Source organism: Sturnira hondurensis, unplaced genomic scaffold (genome assembly GCF_014824575.4).
Source record: "Sturnira hondurensis isolate 20B ecotype Veracruz unplaced genomic scaffold, ASM1482457v3 Scaffold0008196, whole genome shotgun sequence".
NCBI lineage: Eukaryota > Metazoa > Chordata > Mammalia > Chiroptera > Phyllostomidae > Sturnira > Sturnira hondurensis.
In genome coordinates, this window is record NW_028080827.1 from 13,028,894 (window position 1) to 13,046,802 (window position 17,909).

At 41.1% G+C, this 17,909-nt stretch overlaps 1 protein-coding gene across 3 annotated transcripts in view; it reads left to right on the forward strand.

Moving 5' to 3' along the window:
• Positions 1–17,909, forward strand: part of FAM81A (family with sequence similarity 81 member A) — a 71,235-nt gene that overhangs the window by 22,708 nt on the left and 30,618 nt on the right. For 2 of the 3 annotated variants that reach the window (XM_037054009.1, XM_037054010.1), the window contains exons 2-3: positions 692–789; positions 2,015–2,288. In XM_037054009.1, coding sequence (XP_036909904.1) covers positions 770–789; positions 2,015–2,288 — 294 coding nt within the window. In that variant the 5' untranslated portion in view covers positions 692–769. Of the gene's footprint in view, positions 1–691; positions 790–2,014; positions 2,289–8,594; positions 8,694–17,909 lie in introns of those variants that run through there. The other variant, XM_037054011.1, reaches the window with a different exon arrangement.

The window sequence follows — 17,909 nt, forward strand, 5'->3', positions numbered from 1 at the left end:
TATTGTTTTTTATTAAGATTTTATTTATTTATTTTTAGACAGAGGGTTAGGGAGGGAGAGAGGGAATGGATGTGTGGTTGCCTCTCATGCGCCCCCTGCTGGGGACATGGCCTACAACCCAGGCATATGCCCTGACTGGGAATCAAACAGGCAACCCTTTGGTTCACAGGCCAGTGCTCAGTACACTTAGCTACACCAGCCAGGGCTATATTGTATTTTATTAAAGGTTAATTTAGAAAGAAGTGCTTTTATTTTGCTGTATAATTTACTAAATTTTCTGTGATCTATTTACTAAGGATGTTTTCTGTAATTTCTACAGAGATGTAAAAGATCAAATAAGCCTGTTAAAGAAAACTGTCATGTTTCTGTAAAAGCAATTTCTGAAGCTTGACACAGATATGGGGCAGGGAGACCTCAGGAGCCTACTTTTAACAGTCCTTGTCTGTCCGTATCTCACAAGGCTGAGCAACATTCATTTCAGGAGCAATTTGATTTTGCTTAATTCTTCTCTCCTTATTTGGAAACATTTTCTGTTTCTTTCATATATAAGACATAAAGTCTTTAATAATATAACTGATCAGTGTGCCAGCATAATTTGTGATTCATTTAGTAACCTAGTAATATGCTTTAGAGATCCTTTAAGTTCTGGTTATAAACTGTTAAATAATATAACACTTATTTTTTTAAACAGATGTGAATTATTAAAAAGAAAAATGGCCCGACGGAGCACTGTATTTCCTTCTCTTGTCACCAAGGAAAGGTATAATATATGGAAAATATGCATCTAAGGTATACTTTTTCTTTTCACCAATCCCATGAGGGCTACTAGTGGGTGTGATGGTCATTATAAATGAAGCCTTACTGCTGTCGTGTTATTCAAGAATGATTTGGTTCAAGGGCAAGAGCAGTATTACTGTGCGTCCTTTCCAGCTTTCAGTTTGTAGCGTACTGTGGACTGCTCCATGACCATTAGTGGTGAGGATCTCACAGTAGCCCTACAGTGCAGGTGTTCTTTTGGTCAGCAGTGAAATGCAATTCCGGAGACTTCAGGAGCTGATGTCCCTGCTAATTTTTTTTTAAATCAGAAGTTGCAAGTTGGGTGTCGGTAGGCCAATATTGGCTCATGGAAGTACATTGTTTGATCTGCATCATCTTAAATACTTTTTAAGTGAGTTGTTAACACTAAAAAGGTGATTTTACATACAAGTCTGGATTTCCTGGCTCTCCTCGAAATATCAGATGGTCTGGAAAAATGGACCTGGCATCCCCAGATGGTCAGTCATGGGTGGAGCAGAATTCTGGCTCCTTGTAGTTGAGGGATGCCCTTTCCAGTTCTCCAAAGTCCCCACCACTCCCTATTGCATTATACATGATGTGCTTTACTCATTTATGTCACCTGCCTGACCCTCACAGATATTTGGTTTTGTAACCTTGCTTCAGGGGGAGGAAAGAGGAGGGGCTGTCAGGAGATTTTGTTCATAAGGTTGATCCTGATAACACAGCTTATATTGGGAAGACTGCTGAGTGTGCCCAACTCCACCAGCCTCTTGCTTTTTTTAAAAAAAGATTTTATTTATTTATTTATTTCCACAGAGAGGGGAAGGGAGAGAGAAAGAGAGAGAGAGAAGTATCAATGTGTGGTTGCCTCTCACCCACCCCTCCCACTGGGGGCCTGTCCTGCAACCCAGGCACATGCCTTGACTGGTAATCGAACTGGCAACTCTTTGGTTCACAGGCCTGTACTTAATCCACAGAGCCACACCAGCCAGGGCACCTCTTGCTTTTTAAGGTCATGAAACCTGCTACCAGCACACTTTACTCTCTGGATACAATTGTTTAAAGATGCTGCCTGGCTCATGAAGAAAATTCTTTGGGGTAGAAACCCTGCCTTCCACCTCATTTAGCTTATTGAGATAGATAATTTGCATTTTCTTTTCTGGGAAGTCTTGAATCTGGCTTTACACATGACCTTTCCCCCTGTTAACAACCCTGGTGACGTGGCTCCTTTCCGCAGGCGAGTTAGGACCATGCCCCGACACAGCCAGTCCCTGAGCATGGCGCCCTACTCCTCCGTAAGCCTTATGGAGCAGCTGGAAGACAGGATCCTCTGCCACGAGAAGACGACAGCAGCCCTCGTGGAGCACGCCTTCCGCATTAAAGATGACATCGTCAACAGTTTGCAGAAAATGCAAAACAAAGGGGGAGGCGACCGCTTGGCCAGGCTTTTCTTGGAGGAGCACATCAGAAACATAACTGCCATAGTGAAGCAACTTAATCGGGATATTGAGGTAAGTAAGGTGCGTGAGTCTGCTGCGTGAGTCTGCTGCGTGAGTCTGCTGCGCTGGGCTCCCTCCCACACACTAGTTCCCCCGCAGGAGGTCGCCTGGTCCCACTGCCAACTCCCAGGCAGTGTTGCCTTCTGACCGAAGCTGTCTGTCTTGACTATTCTTAATGATCACCAAGGAAACAGCTTGAACAAATATCCTGGTTAAATGTATTCCAGTATTTGATAGCATGTACTGTCAGTGTTATTTCTGTTTAATCTAAATTTGCCTGGCTGATTATTAAATCACTTTGTTTTGTTTGGCTCTCCGTGGAGAGAGAAGCACGAGTCAAATTGTTTCCCTGCAAGAACCCTTCATATTGTTGAAGATGGCTATTAAATCAATTACTAGGTCAGCCTTTGCTCTTCTGATTAAATGTTTCTAGGTCATGATGATTACATAGTTTATCACTCAAACAACCTAGAGATTTAAATTGCTTTTCTGACTTCTCTTTTATTTTCTTTTTCTCTGCAATGAGCTCAATAAGAGGCAAATATTGTCTAAGTTTGGAATTTGTAAATTTACTGCTATTTATTGAGCAATCACAGGGATTACACGATTTAATTCAGAAACCTTAAAATCATTTAAGGTGTGGCCTTTCATCACTGAACAGTGTTAATATCCTTCACATGACATTTTAAAATATATGAATAAAAGGTATATTGACTAGATTAAGGAAAACCTTTGTTTCAAGTCATAGAGACTGTGTCGTAATTATGCTTCAGAAATTAAACCTCATTTTTTGGTGTCAGGTATGTGTGTATGAATGTACGAGGATGTATGCATTGACATACGTATTTAATAGCCTTATTGGGGTATAATTTAAAAGCCACAAAAATTCACCCATTGTAAGTATACATAACTCAGTGACTTTTAGTAAAGTTATAGAACTTTATGACCATCAACGCCATGTAGTTTTTCAACATTTCTGTCACAACCCTTAATTTATATAAGCCTATCAATTCCCACTTTCATCCCAACCCCAAACAACCATCAATCTGCTTTCTGTCTCTATAAGTTTGTCTTTTCTGGAAATTAAATGTAAATGAAATCTTATGAAATCTTCTGCATCTGGCTTCTTTCACTTGGCATAATCTTTTTGAGATTTAGCCATGTTCTAGAATGTTCTTTCTCTAACTGAGCGGTATCCTATTGTATGGATATACCACATTCTGTTTGTCCCTTCCTTCCTTAGTGGGCATTTGCACTGTTTCCAGTTTTCAGCTGTTATGAATGAGCCAGCTCTGAACCCTGGTGTGCAAGTCTGTATGTGGGCTTGTGTTTTCATTTCTCTTGGGTAAATTACTAGGAATAGAATTACCAGGTCTCACAGTAAGCTTATGTTTAACTTTTTAAAACACTACAAAACAATTTGACAAAGTGGCTATAATATTTTCCAATTCATCAGTAATGTACAAAGTTTCCAGTTTTTCCACATCTCACCGACACTTGGTATTATCTGTCTTTTTAATTATCGTCATCCTAGTGCCTGTGCAGTGGTATTTTAGTGTGGTTTTAACTTGAACTTTCCCTGTGACTAATAATCTGCAGCACTTCTTCATGTGCTTAGTGGTCATGTGTGTGTCTTATCTGGTGAGATGTCTACTCAAGTCTGCTGCCTATTTTTTTTAAATAAATTTTTTATTGTGGTACGATATTTACCGTTGTTGCCATTTTTAAGTATAAAATGGAATGACGTTAATTACATTCCCATCACCACTATCCATTTCCCAAACATTCTGATCATCCCAAACAGAAACTCTCTACCAGTTAAGCAATGACTCCCCACACTTCTACACTCCCCACAGCCCCAGGTAACCTCCATCCCACTGTCTGGCTCTGTGAATTTGCTTATTCAAGGTATGTCATATAAGAGGAATTATACAGTATTGTCCTTTTGTGTCTGGTTTATTTCACTTAGCTTGTGTTCAAGGTTCATCCAGGTTGTAGCATGTGTTAGAATCCATTTGTAAGTTGGGTTATTTGTCTTATTATTCAGTTGTAAAGGTTTCATAGATAGTCTAGGTACAGGTCCCTTATCAGATATATGATTTGCAAATATTTCTCCCATTCTGTGAGTTATATTTTTATTTTCCTAATTGTGTTTTTTGAAGTGCAAAATTTAAAAATTTTAATGATGCCTAACTTACTGGGGTTTTTCTTTTATAGTTTATACTTTTAGTCTTGTGTCTTAAGAACCATTTGCATAACCTAAGGCTGCAAAGATATTCCCCTATTTTCTTCTCAAGTTTTAGTTTTAGTTCTTTACATTCTATGATCTAGTTTGAGTCCATTTTCACATATGAAGTAAGGTAATGTGGGGGCAACTTTCCTTGCAAGTCCCCTCATGTGCCATGGATAAGAATAGATATGACTGAGACACAATGTGATCTGCTTAGGGAGAAGAGGCCATTTTCCCAGAGGAAAAAGGCCGTGAGCAGTGGCCAGTTTCTCCGAGGAGAAAAAGGCCTCGAGTGCCCTCCTCCAAGGCCTTTTATTGGGTTGTAAGACACAGGAATACAGGGCAGCAAGGATCAAACAGTAGATAACATTTCAAAGAAATCTGAGGGCTTAGTCTGAGTCACAGTCTGTCAGGAACAGAGTTTTAGGGTTTCCTGCTCAAACCCTTAACATATGAATGAAAGCACTCTTAGCAGAGCAGATTTCACAGGTTTATCAGGAAGTCTTTGTGATGCCAGATTTTTCCCCAGGACACGCTCTAGCAAGGCAAGGAGCTGTACTTCTCCCCATCAGGTATTCAGGCTTAAGGGGGTTAGAGCCTGGAAGCACTTTTCCCAGAGAACAAGGGGGCTCAGGCTATGTCAGATCCGGGGGGCAAGAGTCCATTGCTCTTTGTTGCAGCCCCCACCCCCCGTCCTTCCATGAAGGCTTCCCAAGTGATCGAGTCTGGCTTAGGTTGCCCCCCGCTGTGAGGGGTCTTACCCGTCATTGACTTTGGGGGCAGGGAGAGGAAACTGAGGCAGTGTTTGCTACCAGAGACAAGCTTTGTCTCCTGCGGCTCACATTTCAGGGGTCTTCACTAGCCCTTAGCCACAAGAGGTCGAGATACAATTCCTAAAACCAGGCAGAGCGGTCTGCAACAAGGTGAAGGTCTAAGTTAACTTTTTCCATATGGGTGGCCAAGGAAAATCTATCATTTTCCTATTTGTCCATTTGTTGAAAGTCAAGTGACCATAAAATGTAGGGGTTTAATTCTGGATTCCATTGATCTGTATGGTTTTCCTGTGCTGATAGCACTTTGCCTTAATTTCTAGCTTTAGATTACATTTTGAAATCAGGTACTTTAAGTCCTTCAATTTTGTTCTTCTTTTCAAAATTGTTTTGGCTATTCTAGGTCCTTCACACTTTCATGTAAATTTTAAGATCAGCTTGTCAATTTCCATAGAAAAATGTGCTGAGATTGTGATAGAAATTGCTTTGAATATATAGATAAGTTTGAGGAGAATTGCTATTTTAATGAATAATATTGAGTCTCTGTCATCACAAAGGCCAACTCTTGGTTTTATTAATTTTTTCTATGGCTTTTCTGTTTTCTACTCTGTTGATTTAAACTCTATAGTATTTCCTTTTTTCCTGCTTGCTTTGATTAAGTTTGCTTTTCTTATTTTAGTTTCTTAAGGTAGAAGTTTAGATAATTGGTTCGAGATCTTTTTCTGGTTACGAGGTTTAAAGCTATCAAGTATACTCTAAGCACTGCTTTAGCTACTTCCCATGAGTTTTGGTATGTTGTGTTTTTGTTTTTAGAGGTTGAAGATATTCCAAAACTTCCCTTTTGATTTCATTTTGGCTTATGTGTTATTTAGAAATCTATTGTTTAGTTTCCAATGCTTGGGGGTTTCCCCGAGTTTATTTGTGTTGTGGTTTTAGATCTCTAATTTCATTGCATGTGGGCAGAGAATATACTTTGTATATTTTTAATTTCTTTGAATTTATTAAGACTCTTGTTCTATGAGTTGTCGAAATCTACAGCTCTCATTGTTGAATTGTCTTATTTCTGCTTTCAATTCTGTCAGTACTGGGGGGCTCTGTTGTCAGGTGCATAAACAGCATGGAGCAAAAGTAGGTTCACAGTTGTTCATATGGAAAGCAGTACGATAATCAATAAGTAATAATACAAGAACAAACTCTGTGTTTTGCATACTCAACTATAAACCTACTTTTGCCCCACCTGTATGTTTTTTGTTGTATGTATATCTTCCTGATATGTTGACCCTTTTATCATAAAATGTTTCTCTCTGTCTCTAGTAGTATGTCTTGTCTTAAAGTCCATTTTGTCTGATATTAATATAACTACCCAGCTTTTTATGGCTACTGTTTGCATTGTTAATTTCTTTTTTCGTACTTGTCACTCAGTTTATGTGTAAGTAAGGTCCTGATCTACCACATGGTCATTAACTTTCACTCTTCTTTGAGACTCTCATGTATCCTTAGTAAGGACTGAGATGCACTCAGAACTGTACTCTAATTAAAGTTCATTTGTCTTTAGGATCCTAAAACTTCTGGTCTGTACTTCTATGATGTTTAAAGGGCTGTGTGTTTGCTATTAATGGCACATAGCAGATCTTTGTTGCTTTGGGGACTGGTGGCATCCATTCCAATTTCTTTTGGTCACAGCAATTTGAGTTCCTTTTGGGATTTACTTCTCTTTCATTGGGTACAGACTTGATGGCTGTTAGTCGGGGCGCCTGTATCACCTTTTTAGCTAAAGAGGATTGGAGTTCATAACTCAGGCTAGAACATGGAGACACTCACATCCAAGAGCGTGACACCTGAGCAGAGTCTTCCTGCAGCAGCTGTCCCTGTGGGGTGCTGGCCAGTGGTTTTGCTTCTTGGACCCCAGGAAATACCTTTGGTGTCTTCTCAGTCGGGGTCCCCAGTTGCCCTGTCGATCGTGTGCACTTCTCCCCTATATCCTTCCATGAATTCCATTCCCTCCTCAGAGTTAGCCAGAGTCAGGTTCAATTGCCTGCAAGCAAAGAGCTCTAATGACATAAGAGGGAGAATAGAAAGTTTAAGAAATTGCCGGAGATAACTTACTTGTTTTGGGAAGGTATGTGTCTATATTTACAGTGCTCTTCCCAGTTTTACATTTGAGTGCTAAAGCGATTTTATCTCAGAGGCTGAATCACTTGCCAACCCCAGGTCAGCCCCTTCACAAAATCCAACAACCCCAAGTTAAACATTTCATGTTGAAAGAGGTAGAGATAGTTTAGGAGGCTGTCAGCCCTTCCATACCCAAATAAATCTAGAGAGTGAGATAGATAAAATCAAAGTGCTTAGGGATAAATAACGGTTCTGCTCTGGTTGGTGTGGCTCCATAACAGAAGGGTTGAGGGTTCAATTCCCAGTTAGGACACATGCCTGGGTTGTGGGTTTGATCCCCAATCCCCAGTCCAGGTGCGTGAGGTGGGCAATCAATTGATGCGTCTCTCTTTGAGTTGATGTTTTTCTTTTTCTCCCTTCCCCTCTCTCTAAAAGCAATGAAAAGATATTCTCAGGTAAGGATAAAAAGATAAATAAATAACGATTCTTATATTCTCATTCTCTCAACCAATAGCAAAGAAGTATGTCATAAAAAAATACAAACACCGTGCCCTGGTTGATGGGGATTGAGTGCTGACCTGCAAATCACAGAGTCACCAGTTTAATTCCTGGCTGGGGTACATGCCTGGGTTGCAGGCCAGATTCCTTGTTGGGGTACATTGGGGGGTAGGTGAGAGACAACCACACATTGATGTTTCTCTCCCCCTCTCTCTCCCTCCCTTCCCTCTCTCTAAAAATAAACAAACAAAATATTTTTTAAAGTTACAAATGCCCCAATGTTTCATCTTAGAAAATCATGTGACCTCCCCATTCTTTCCATGCCCCGCATTTCCTGTGGGTGGTGGGCAGACTAGAGACTGGAGCCAATCTATGGAGTTAGTACTGCTCTCAGTTATAAAAAAAGCAAAGTGTAACTTTACATTTCCACCCTTAGAAAAGCCTAGACCTGATTTTTTTTTCTGTAAGAGGTGCTAGTGCTTTAGCTGTGACTATGGACTCTGAGGAACAGTTTCCCCCTTGGTAGCTGCTATGCACTAATCCAACAATCAGAACAATTTTAAGTAAGTATTTTCAGCTTCGGCTGAGCCCTCGATGCTGTTTAACAGTTCCTTTACTCCAGGAAGCCACGCCTGCCTGTTCCTCCCTCGCCTCAGTTCCATTTCCCTTGATGTATTCATCACCGTTACCGTAGCATTTACTGAAGAGAACGGGCATTTTTTCTTTATGAGTTTGTTTCCCTTGACAGAGTGTGAGTTCTTCAAAAAGAAAGGGACCTTGTCTTCTCTTTGCATTGTCCAGTACAAGGTAAGTGCCATGCTTATTAAGTGAATGCTTGCCCAATTCAGAGTGAGGCCAGTTGAAGATTTGCTGGTAGCAAGAAGGACTAGAGGAGACAGACCCTGAGGTCATCTGTCCAAACTGTGTTCCTTTTCAGATGAGGCATCAGAGGCCCAGGCAAATGAAGGGACCTGTTTGAGGTCTCAAGGCCAAGAAGGGGCAGTGCTGAGACTAAGCCCAGATTATTAATATGCTCTTTTCACTTTTCTACTTTGCCTTCTGGGAGCTCTTCTAGAAACTCGCCTTAGGTAACCAACTCCCAAATGTGACAGGCAGGGCTGTTTAGCCATTCTTTGCTTTCTGAGTATTTCTACCCCTTCAACAAGAATTTCTTCACAAAACTAGGTAATTCTAGCTTTAGATCTCACTGAGGTCTCCCCCACCCTGTCATTAGTTTAATGTGACTTCATTGAACAGCATAGATAATTTGAGTCATTAGCAAACAAACCTAGACATCCAAAGTCATCAATCATATAGGCTTTTGCTAATTATTTTTCTTCCAGTTGTGTTTTTTAAAGGATTTTATTTATTTATTTTAGAGAAAGTGGGAAGGCAGGGAGAAGGGAGAGAGAAAAGCACTGATCAGTTGCCTATCATGTGCACCCTGACCAGGGGTAGAACCAGCAACCCAGGCGTGTGTCCTGACTGGGAGTCGAATCTGCACCTTCCACTTTGCAGGCGGTTGCCCAAGCAACGGAGCCACACCAATCAGGGCTAATTGTGTTTTAAACACAATTTTTCTTTAATGTGCTTCTTTAAGATGACTTTTAAACAGTTTGAAACACAGCAAGTTTTAAAGTAATTTCAAATCTGCTGTTTTTCCATCTGAAACACATTTTATTTAATGATTATTCTTACCTTAACTATACAACACTCTTTTCATTTACATATAATTTTTGCAGTGTACAATTTTGCAAATGAAATGCTGATTTCCATTGTAGAGAGGAAAACTGAATAAAATCTAACTCTGGTCAAAAATTTGCACATATGAGTGTTTACTTTTATGACTGGTAGTAACTACGTCATTATAATGTAACAGAAGGAAGTTTGGAAGAATAGTAGACTCTGATGTGAAAAACTAATTATATGGGTTTATATATATTATAAGCCCGAGTGTGTTTACTCGAACATAACCAAAATTAGAGTGCTTGATGAAACACCAAAACTACAACATTGTCTGTTGCCAAATTTTTTTAAAAAATTAAATCATGGTGTAGATTAAAATCTTATCTATTTATTGTAGAGTAAAATTTAAAAGTACTAAAAAGAAAGCCTTTGTTCAAAAGTAATATAAAATTGAGAGGGTGCATTTTATGCAAATATAATATTTGCGTATTTAAAGCAAAGAGGGGTGGTGATATTCAAAGTGTATTTAAATGAGATGAAAAGTGTATTTTTTTTTGTCTGTAGATTCTCAGTAAATTTCCTCTGTGAATTACCTGGTTCTAAAATTATTCTAAAATTATTTTTATTACTGGTTTACATATATTTTTTAGTTCACTCTATAAAATTTTACTGGCTATTTTTTAATAAAAATCTGTCTCCGCAGGTGATTTTGTATTACCAAACTAAAACTGAAGCCAGTCTTAACATACAAAGCTCACCCCAGGCTCCTGCTTGAGCTAGTTGAATTAAGTTAATGTTAATACCACATCTTGGTGAATCTGCCTAGATACGTCTTTCTCATTCTCTACCACATGGCTCTTAACACAGTTGCACACAGGAAGAACAGTAAAACATATGGTCAAACCACTGGGCTGTGTGATCTTCAAGAATTCGAACTGAGTCTTAATTTTTCTATTTTTAGCACCGGCCAGTATTGAGCACGTAGTAGGAGCTCAATAAATGCACATTAATCAATGCCTCTAGGGTCCTTGGCCTTTCCAAAACCCTGTAATTATTGCCCATGTTATATCAGCAGATTCCAATGTCAAAACAGATGACTCTTGTGTACTAGTATACCATAGGTGCTGGATAAATGTTGAATGAAAGTCTATATTGTTTAAATACATTCCTACCCATGCCTTGGCTGGTGTGGCTCAGTGGATTGAGCTCTGGCCTGTGTGCCAAAGGGTTGCTGGTTCAATTCCCAGTCAGGGCACATGTCTGGGTTGCTGGCCAGGCCCCCAGTAGGGGGTGTGGAAGAGGCAATCACACATTGATGTTTCTTGCCTTCTCTTTCTCCCTCCCTTCCCCTCTCTCTAAAAGTAAATAAATAAAATCTTAAAAAAAATACATTCCCACCCATTGTGTCTACTGGCAGTTTGCCGTGTGATATAAAGTATGGTATTAATTATTTATTCCTCAGAAACTTTCCACAAATTATCACCATCATGTTACATTTAGAAGAGGTGATATAGTCAACCTTGTATTTTGCACGTCTGGGTTACCCATACTGTCTCATCAATTCCTGGAAGCCAGGTCCCAGTGAGCAGTCAGTCCATGGCCCTTTTGTGGGTGGCAGGCTTTCCCTTCCACAGTTTGATGGTTTGGGGAAGTGGTTGGGATCCCACATCCCCTTAGAGCTTTTACTCTGTCTTTGGGGAACTAGGTGGTAGGGTCTGTTACCCAGCTGGTTAGAATCTGTAGACTTACTCCTGGTTCCCGTGCTTCATAAGGTCCACTGACTTGGGGTGTTGGGTTTGACCTAGTTGGGTTAAAGGAAACTGTATCAAGCCTTCATCTAATTGACTAGATTATATCTAGTTTTGTTAGTTTAATAATATACAAATGGGCTTTCTGGACTTACGTGATGAGTACAGAGTTGGTCTTTATCAACATGTCAAAGGAGAGGTGTGGACAAGGATGGACAGACGAGAACTTGTATAGCTAGCACTGTCAGGGAGGAGAGAGTCTTGGCTACTGGACCTCATGCGTTTTACCCACAGAGAGGATTTTGGCCTGCAGCTCAGTAGCTCAGTGATTCTGTCCCATGGGAACAGGTGTGTCAGCAGAGGGACTTTGGCAGTTACCCTGTGTATTAGTCAGAGTTCTCCAGAGAAACCAAACCAATCATATATATATAGTCTGTCCAGAAGGTGTCCAGCAATATAATATAAAAAATAGAGACATTTACTGAAGAAGACATAAGATACTAGAAACATTGTACATAAGACAATAATGCCTCAGTCCCCTTCAAAGTAGGCACCTTGGGACCTTACACAGTTCTCCCAATTGTCATCAGCTGCCCCATCATATTTTTCTGAATCTCATCAATGGTCTGAAATCTCTTCCCTTTCAAAGGTGATTTTAGTTTAGGGAAAGCCAGAAGTCACAGGGCACCAAATCAGGGCTGTAGTAGGGCTGAGTCACCTGGGCGATTTGACATTTCACAAAAAAACTCTGCATGAGACATGATGCGTGAATGGGTACATTGTTCTGATGGAGATGCCAATCACTAGTTGCCCATAGCTTCAGCCTTCTGAATCTGAATAGTTTCTGCAGAGGAATGTAAAAGCTTAACTCAAAATGTGGTGCAGATTTCTTGCTGTATTCAGTCATTTTGAATGCAACAACCACACAGTACACATGCTCGCTCAATGGTGTCTACCACCCCCATTGTCTAGTATAGTGAAGTCGTCATTGTTCATGTATACACACTCCAGTCTGCTCTCCTTAGCTCCCAGGCTACATTGATATTGTACAAACTGTGTGTGTGTGCCTGTGCATACACACACATGTGTATATATATATAATTTTACATATTAACTTATATATATATAAACTTACATATACCTTATAACTTATTTATTATAAGGTATTGGCTCACATGATTATGGGGACTGCAATCCTCAGGCTGGAGACCCAGGAAAGCTGGTGGTGTAACAGTCTGAAGGCCTGAGAACCAGGAGTGCCCAGGGCAGGAGAAAATCGATGTCCCAGTTCAGTCAGGCAGAAATCGAATTCCAACTTCTTCCTCCTTTTTGTTCTGTTCGGGCTCTACCCGCCCCCCTCACTTTGATGAGGGCCCTCTACTTTACTCAGTTTTACCTATTCAAATGCTAATCTCTACCAGAAACATCCTCACTGACACATCCAGGAATACTGTTTAACCAGCTATCTGAGCATGCCACGGCTCAGCAAGTTGACATGTAATTAACCATCACATTATCCAAATTCATTTTGTTTTAACTCTCCCCACTAGACTTGGCTTGTCATGTGGCTTGACTCTAGGGGGTGAAGACAGTGAATTGAATGGAATTTGAGGATTTGTTCAGTTCCGTTGATAGAGTGTTTTCAATGTACTGCAGTACATTAACTAATTGATGTTTTGGTCTCCATACATTTTAGCTTGTCTGAGTTCATTTTTGCAGAACTGATTACCTGCAGGCACCAGCTAGCTATAGTCTCTGAGGCTTCGATGTGGCAAACGAAATCCTGGAACATGGAGTTAAATTAATTGCTAAATCACTCAGCCACTCACTGGGAGCCAGGCATTGCTCAAGGCACTGGGGCTGTAGTAGGGACCCAGACGTACAAGGACCCTCTGAAGCTTGTACGTTCCAACAGTTTTCACAGGAGTAAATGCTAAGTAACCAAGGTGATTTCAGCCTAAGTCGAGGCTCTGATAAGATAATACGTGGAGAATGATTGTGTGGCTATTTTAGGAAGCGTGGTAGGGATACAAGGCGATGTGAACTGAGACCAGAATTACAGAAGGTGCCAGCCAAGCCCAGGTGTTGGGAAGGAGACACATGGGGAAGAGAACATTCCAGAAAAAGGGAACTGCAGGTTCAAAGGCCATAAACAGGAAGAAGGTGGGCATGTCTGAGGAGCAGAAGGAGGACCAGTGGGACTGGGTGTCAAGGGCTGGGAATAGGTCCAGATCATTAGCCTTGAAGGCTATTGTGGGAAGTTAGGAGTTTGGAAATGGGAAGATTTATTGATTTATTTTTAAGCAAAGGAATTGAATTCATTCACACTCTTTGTGCTGAGGAAATAATTGTGGATAAAACAGATATACTTTCTTGCCCTTGTGTTTCAAAAAGCCCTGGCTACTGCATGAGAAGGCATTGTAGGGGAGCAAGAATGGAGGCAGGAGGCTGGGTTGGGGGCCACCATGGCATTTTGGGGGTGAGGGGATTGCAGCTTGGGGGAGTGACCTCGGACTTGGAGAGAAGTGGATGATGGTTCTGGATCTGTTTTACAGATAGAGCTGATGGAACTTCCTCATGTTGGAGGTAGAAAGACTGGTGTTTAGCTTTGGGCAAGTTGTAAGGCCCCATCGAATGTTCAGGTTAAAATGCCAAAAAGGCAATTTGATATGTGTGGCTGGAACTCCAGGGAATTTTAAGCCCCCGTGGGAAGATTAAAAAGCCATGTAGGGAGTTACTATCTTATGAGGCCCTTCCCTGCAGGAGTTGGGCCTTTCTCCAAGTAATATTGGAGTTACACTTTCATTTCTAAATCCTTGTCTCTAGGAGAAGTTGGAGAAGGAGAATCACAGAGAACCGTTTCTTTCCTGGTCATCCTAGGCAGTACGCGCCTGCCTGGGTGGGTGAGGCTGCAGCATGGGCCCTTTGCACAAACAGCATGCTATGGTGCTGTGGGGCCCACACTGGGGTGCCATTCTCTACAGTCTTTGGGAAGGAAGCTTCTTTAAAGACAGGTCATATCTTAGGGAAAATAATGAAGACTTGGATATCCCTTTTTCAGGGTGGCTGGCCTCTCCTCTGCTGGTGTGAAATGTTACTGTAGGGGTTCAGCCCTCCCACACCCTATCCCCCCCATCCTGCAGTCTTTCCTGCTGCAGCTGAGCTCTCCAAAGGCAGGCCTGGTGCACAGCACATAGTAGGCATACAGAAAACAGTTTCTTGAATTGAACTGAATATAATGGAGAGTTGATGACACACTGAGTAAACACATCATGATGATAATATTGTTCCAAAATGACAAATTAGGCTTTACAGAGGGATTGCTTGCTTTCTAAGGCTTCATCATAGAATCCCTTTAAATAGTAAACTCTCTAATGCCTTCTGTTTTCACAGCTTGTCAGTAGTGTGAATATTGTGTTAAGGTCAGATGTATTCTTTTTTGTATTATTCAGAGAAAGCACTTCTAACACAGTATTTTATTCATCTGACAGTTAAATGGCTTTTCTTATGTCTAAGCATTAAAACACACACACACACCTTTCCTCTCCCTGGACATAAAAGTACTGTAAGCTCACTATAGAAAATTCAAAAAGGAGGAATTGACCATAATCCCACTCTAGAGAAAAACAAAATGTTAATATTGTAGTATTATTTTCTATACATCTTATAACAGCTGGATAATGCTGTGTATTTATTTTGTATCCTTTCTTTTTGATTAATATTAAATTGTGCACATTTTCCCTCGTGTTTTAAAGTCCCCCAGTAACCTCTTAACAGTTGCATAATAATGTGCCATGTCGGTACCTTATAAAATACATGGTAGGTGGATTATACTCCAGAGGCATTTTGGTGTGTCCATTTTTGTCATTTTTTCTTACCATTTCCCTTCAAATTAGTTCCAAGGACTAGCATTGCAGGGTCACAGGTTATGAACGTTATGAATATATTTTGAGGAGTCACGCTGCGGAAAACTTGTACCAGGAAGGGCATTTTCAATGTGTGATAGACATTTTAGTCTTATAAATTAAAGATAGTTGCTTCTTTAACAGATGAAAATGGCACGGTTTTCTCATTTTTAATTTCACGTAGACTTTATCTTTGGAGCGGTTTCAGGATCGCGGTGAAGAAAGCACGGAGCGCCGCGAGCTGGGCCCCGCGCAGGCGCATCCTGCCCACTGTCAGCACCACAGTGCAGCGGAGCCTTCTGGGCTATGATTTTTGTGTCCTGTTCCCTTGCTTACTAGAAAGTTGGCACTTTAAAAAAGAATTTGTTGTTTAATATATATATTTTTGCTTCTCTCTTGTGAACTACTATTTATCTTCTTTGCTTAGTGGTTTTTTGATAGAGAAACAACTCAAATGAAATGATTGGTCAGAGCCTTTGTCTTTTCCCCCACGTCCTATGCGATGTTTCCCCGGGAGTGGTCTGTGGGCCAGAGCTTCGTGTCGGAGCCCATTCCCTAGCTTTGGCTCTCTGGGAGTGGGTCCTGGGGCTGTGTGTTTACCAAGCTACCTAGCCATCCTTATGCACCCCAGAGATATCTGAGAACCACTGGCCTTAAACCTTATTATAAACAAAGGTTTGGAAGCACTATATACAAAAAAGTAGGTGTTACTTTTTGTTAACTAACGAGTGTTACTTCCTATTAAAAGAGAGTACATACCAGCACCTTCTCATCAGTGGGAGAGTGTCAGAACCAGATTAGTCACATCTAAAGTTGTTTTGCAATCGTATGTTGGGATGACTAACGTTTTGTCATTCACAGGTGATTGTAACTGGTGATTGTAACTATGCATTCTTCTTCATAGAGCAGGTTCATTCAGAAAAAGCTGGAAACTGCAGCAAAGAACAGATAGGTCTAGCAGTTTCAAATTCCTTTCAGTGACATTTTTTTCTTGTCATTGTCACTCCATCTACAGTGGCTCCCCCCAAGTTTCCAATAAGGAAAACACAGAATCCTCACATCCTAATTTCTGCTTTTCACCAGGAAGTTTGAAAACTCTGAACAATGTATGCAAGTGTACTTTTCTACATGCGTGTTATATTCAAAACCACTTAAGAAAAGGGAACACAAAAGAGTTTATTTGTATTATAGCATAATTATATTGTCTAATAGGGCTTTCTGGTTCATTTGCGCACTGGAATGCAAACTTCCAGTGTAAAATCAGAAATCACATTTCTAGAAATAAATAGTAACAAGTAGATAGACATGGATCTATCCTTAAGAAACCCTAGACTGGTGTAGAAGGTAACGGGAAGGTGATTTATCATGCCTTCCTCCACTGTTCCCGGTTCCAGAGCCACCTGGGCTAGACAGGCAGGACAGCTAGGGGGAGTCTGCAGAGGTTCAGAGCCTGGGAGAGCCTGACGGTGAGGTCCTGGGCACTTCAGTTTCAGAGCCAGAGGGTAGGTGGTCTCGCTGCCTTGCCCTGTGTGCTAGGTGGAGGGGGAGGCCAGGAAGGGTTGTAGAGGTCGGCTGTGTCCCCACTACCTCCAGGCAGGGAGGGCTGCGGAGGGCAGGACACAGAGAGGCCTCCTCCTGGCGCCTCACCTGGACACAGGCTCTCCCTGGCTGCCCCTTCAGTCCATAAGCTCCAGGACCACCTACTTAATCTCATTCTAATGGTCATAGAACAAAAAGAAGCCACACCTAAGGGGGCCCAGCAGCCAGAGGAAGAAGAATAAGCACAGGACAGGACAGGCCTGAATAAAACAGGAAACAGGTGGGCCTTGAATGAGACATGATTAGGACATGTTATGGACTGAATGTTTGTGTCACTCCCCAAATTCACATGTTTTTGGAGGTGGGCATCTGGAGGTGGGGCCTTTGGGTGGTAATGCCATTGAAATGGTCATGAGCATGGGGCTTTTCTAGGAAGGAGACTAGAGCTGTCTCTGTTGTGGGAGGGCATAGCAAGAAGGCAGGTGTCTGCAAGCCAGGAAGAGGGCCATCCTTAGATGGGACCATGCTGGCATCCTGGTCTCAGACTTTCTAGCCTTCAGAACTATGAGAAATATGTGTGTGTTGTTCATAAACCACTCAGTCTGGTATTTTGCTGAAGTAGCCCCAGCTAACTATGATAAGGCACTTAAGGACATCTGGGTACAGCATTCAATTACTTCCATGAAATTAAATTTTTAAAAGTTAGTAGATGAACTAGAAACAAGGATCATTACTTTTAAGAATTTAATTACTTGCCCACGAGACAAAGCAGAAAAAAAATGGTTGAAAGATCAGAGCCAAATACAAAGAGAAAACCAGGGGGGAAAAGTACAAGACTTGAAGGTCAGATCGAGGACCCAGCTTAGGAATAATACAAACTCCAGAAGGAGACAGAGAAGCAGATGGAGAAGAAAAAATAGGTACAGGGAAGAGAATTTACCTGAGTTGAAAAAATATATGAGATGACAGATTGAAAATTCCGAGTTCCAGGTAGAATTGATCTAAGAGAGAGAGAGAGAGCTGCAATTAGGTACATTCTGATAAAATCCTTCAACTCTGAGGATGAAGAAAAAACCTCACCAGCTTCTAGGTGTAAGGTCTTTGAGTCAAGAATTCTATACCCTTTCAATTTACCCCTCATCCTT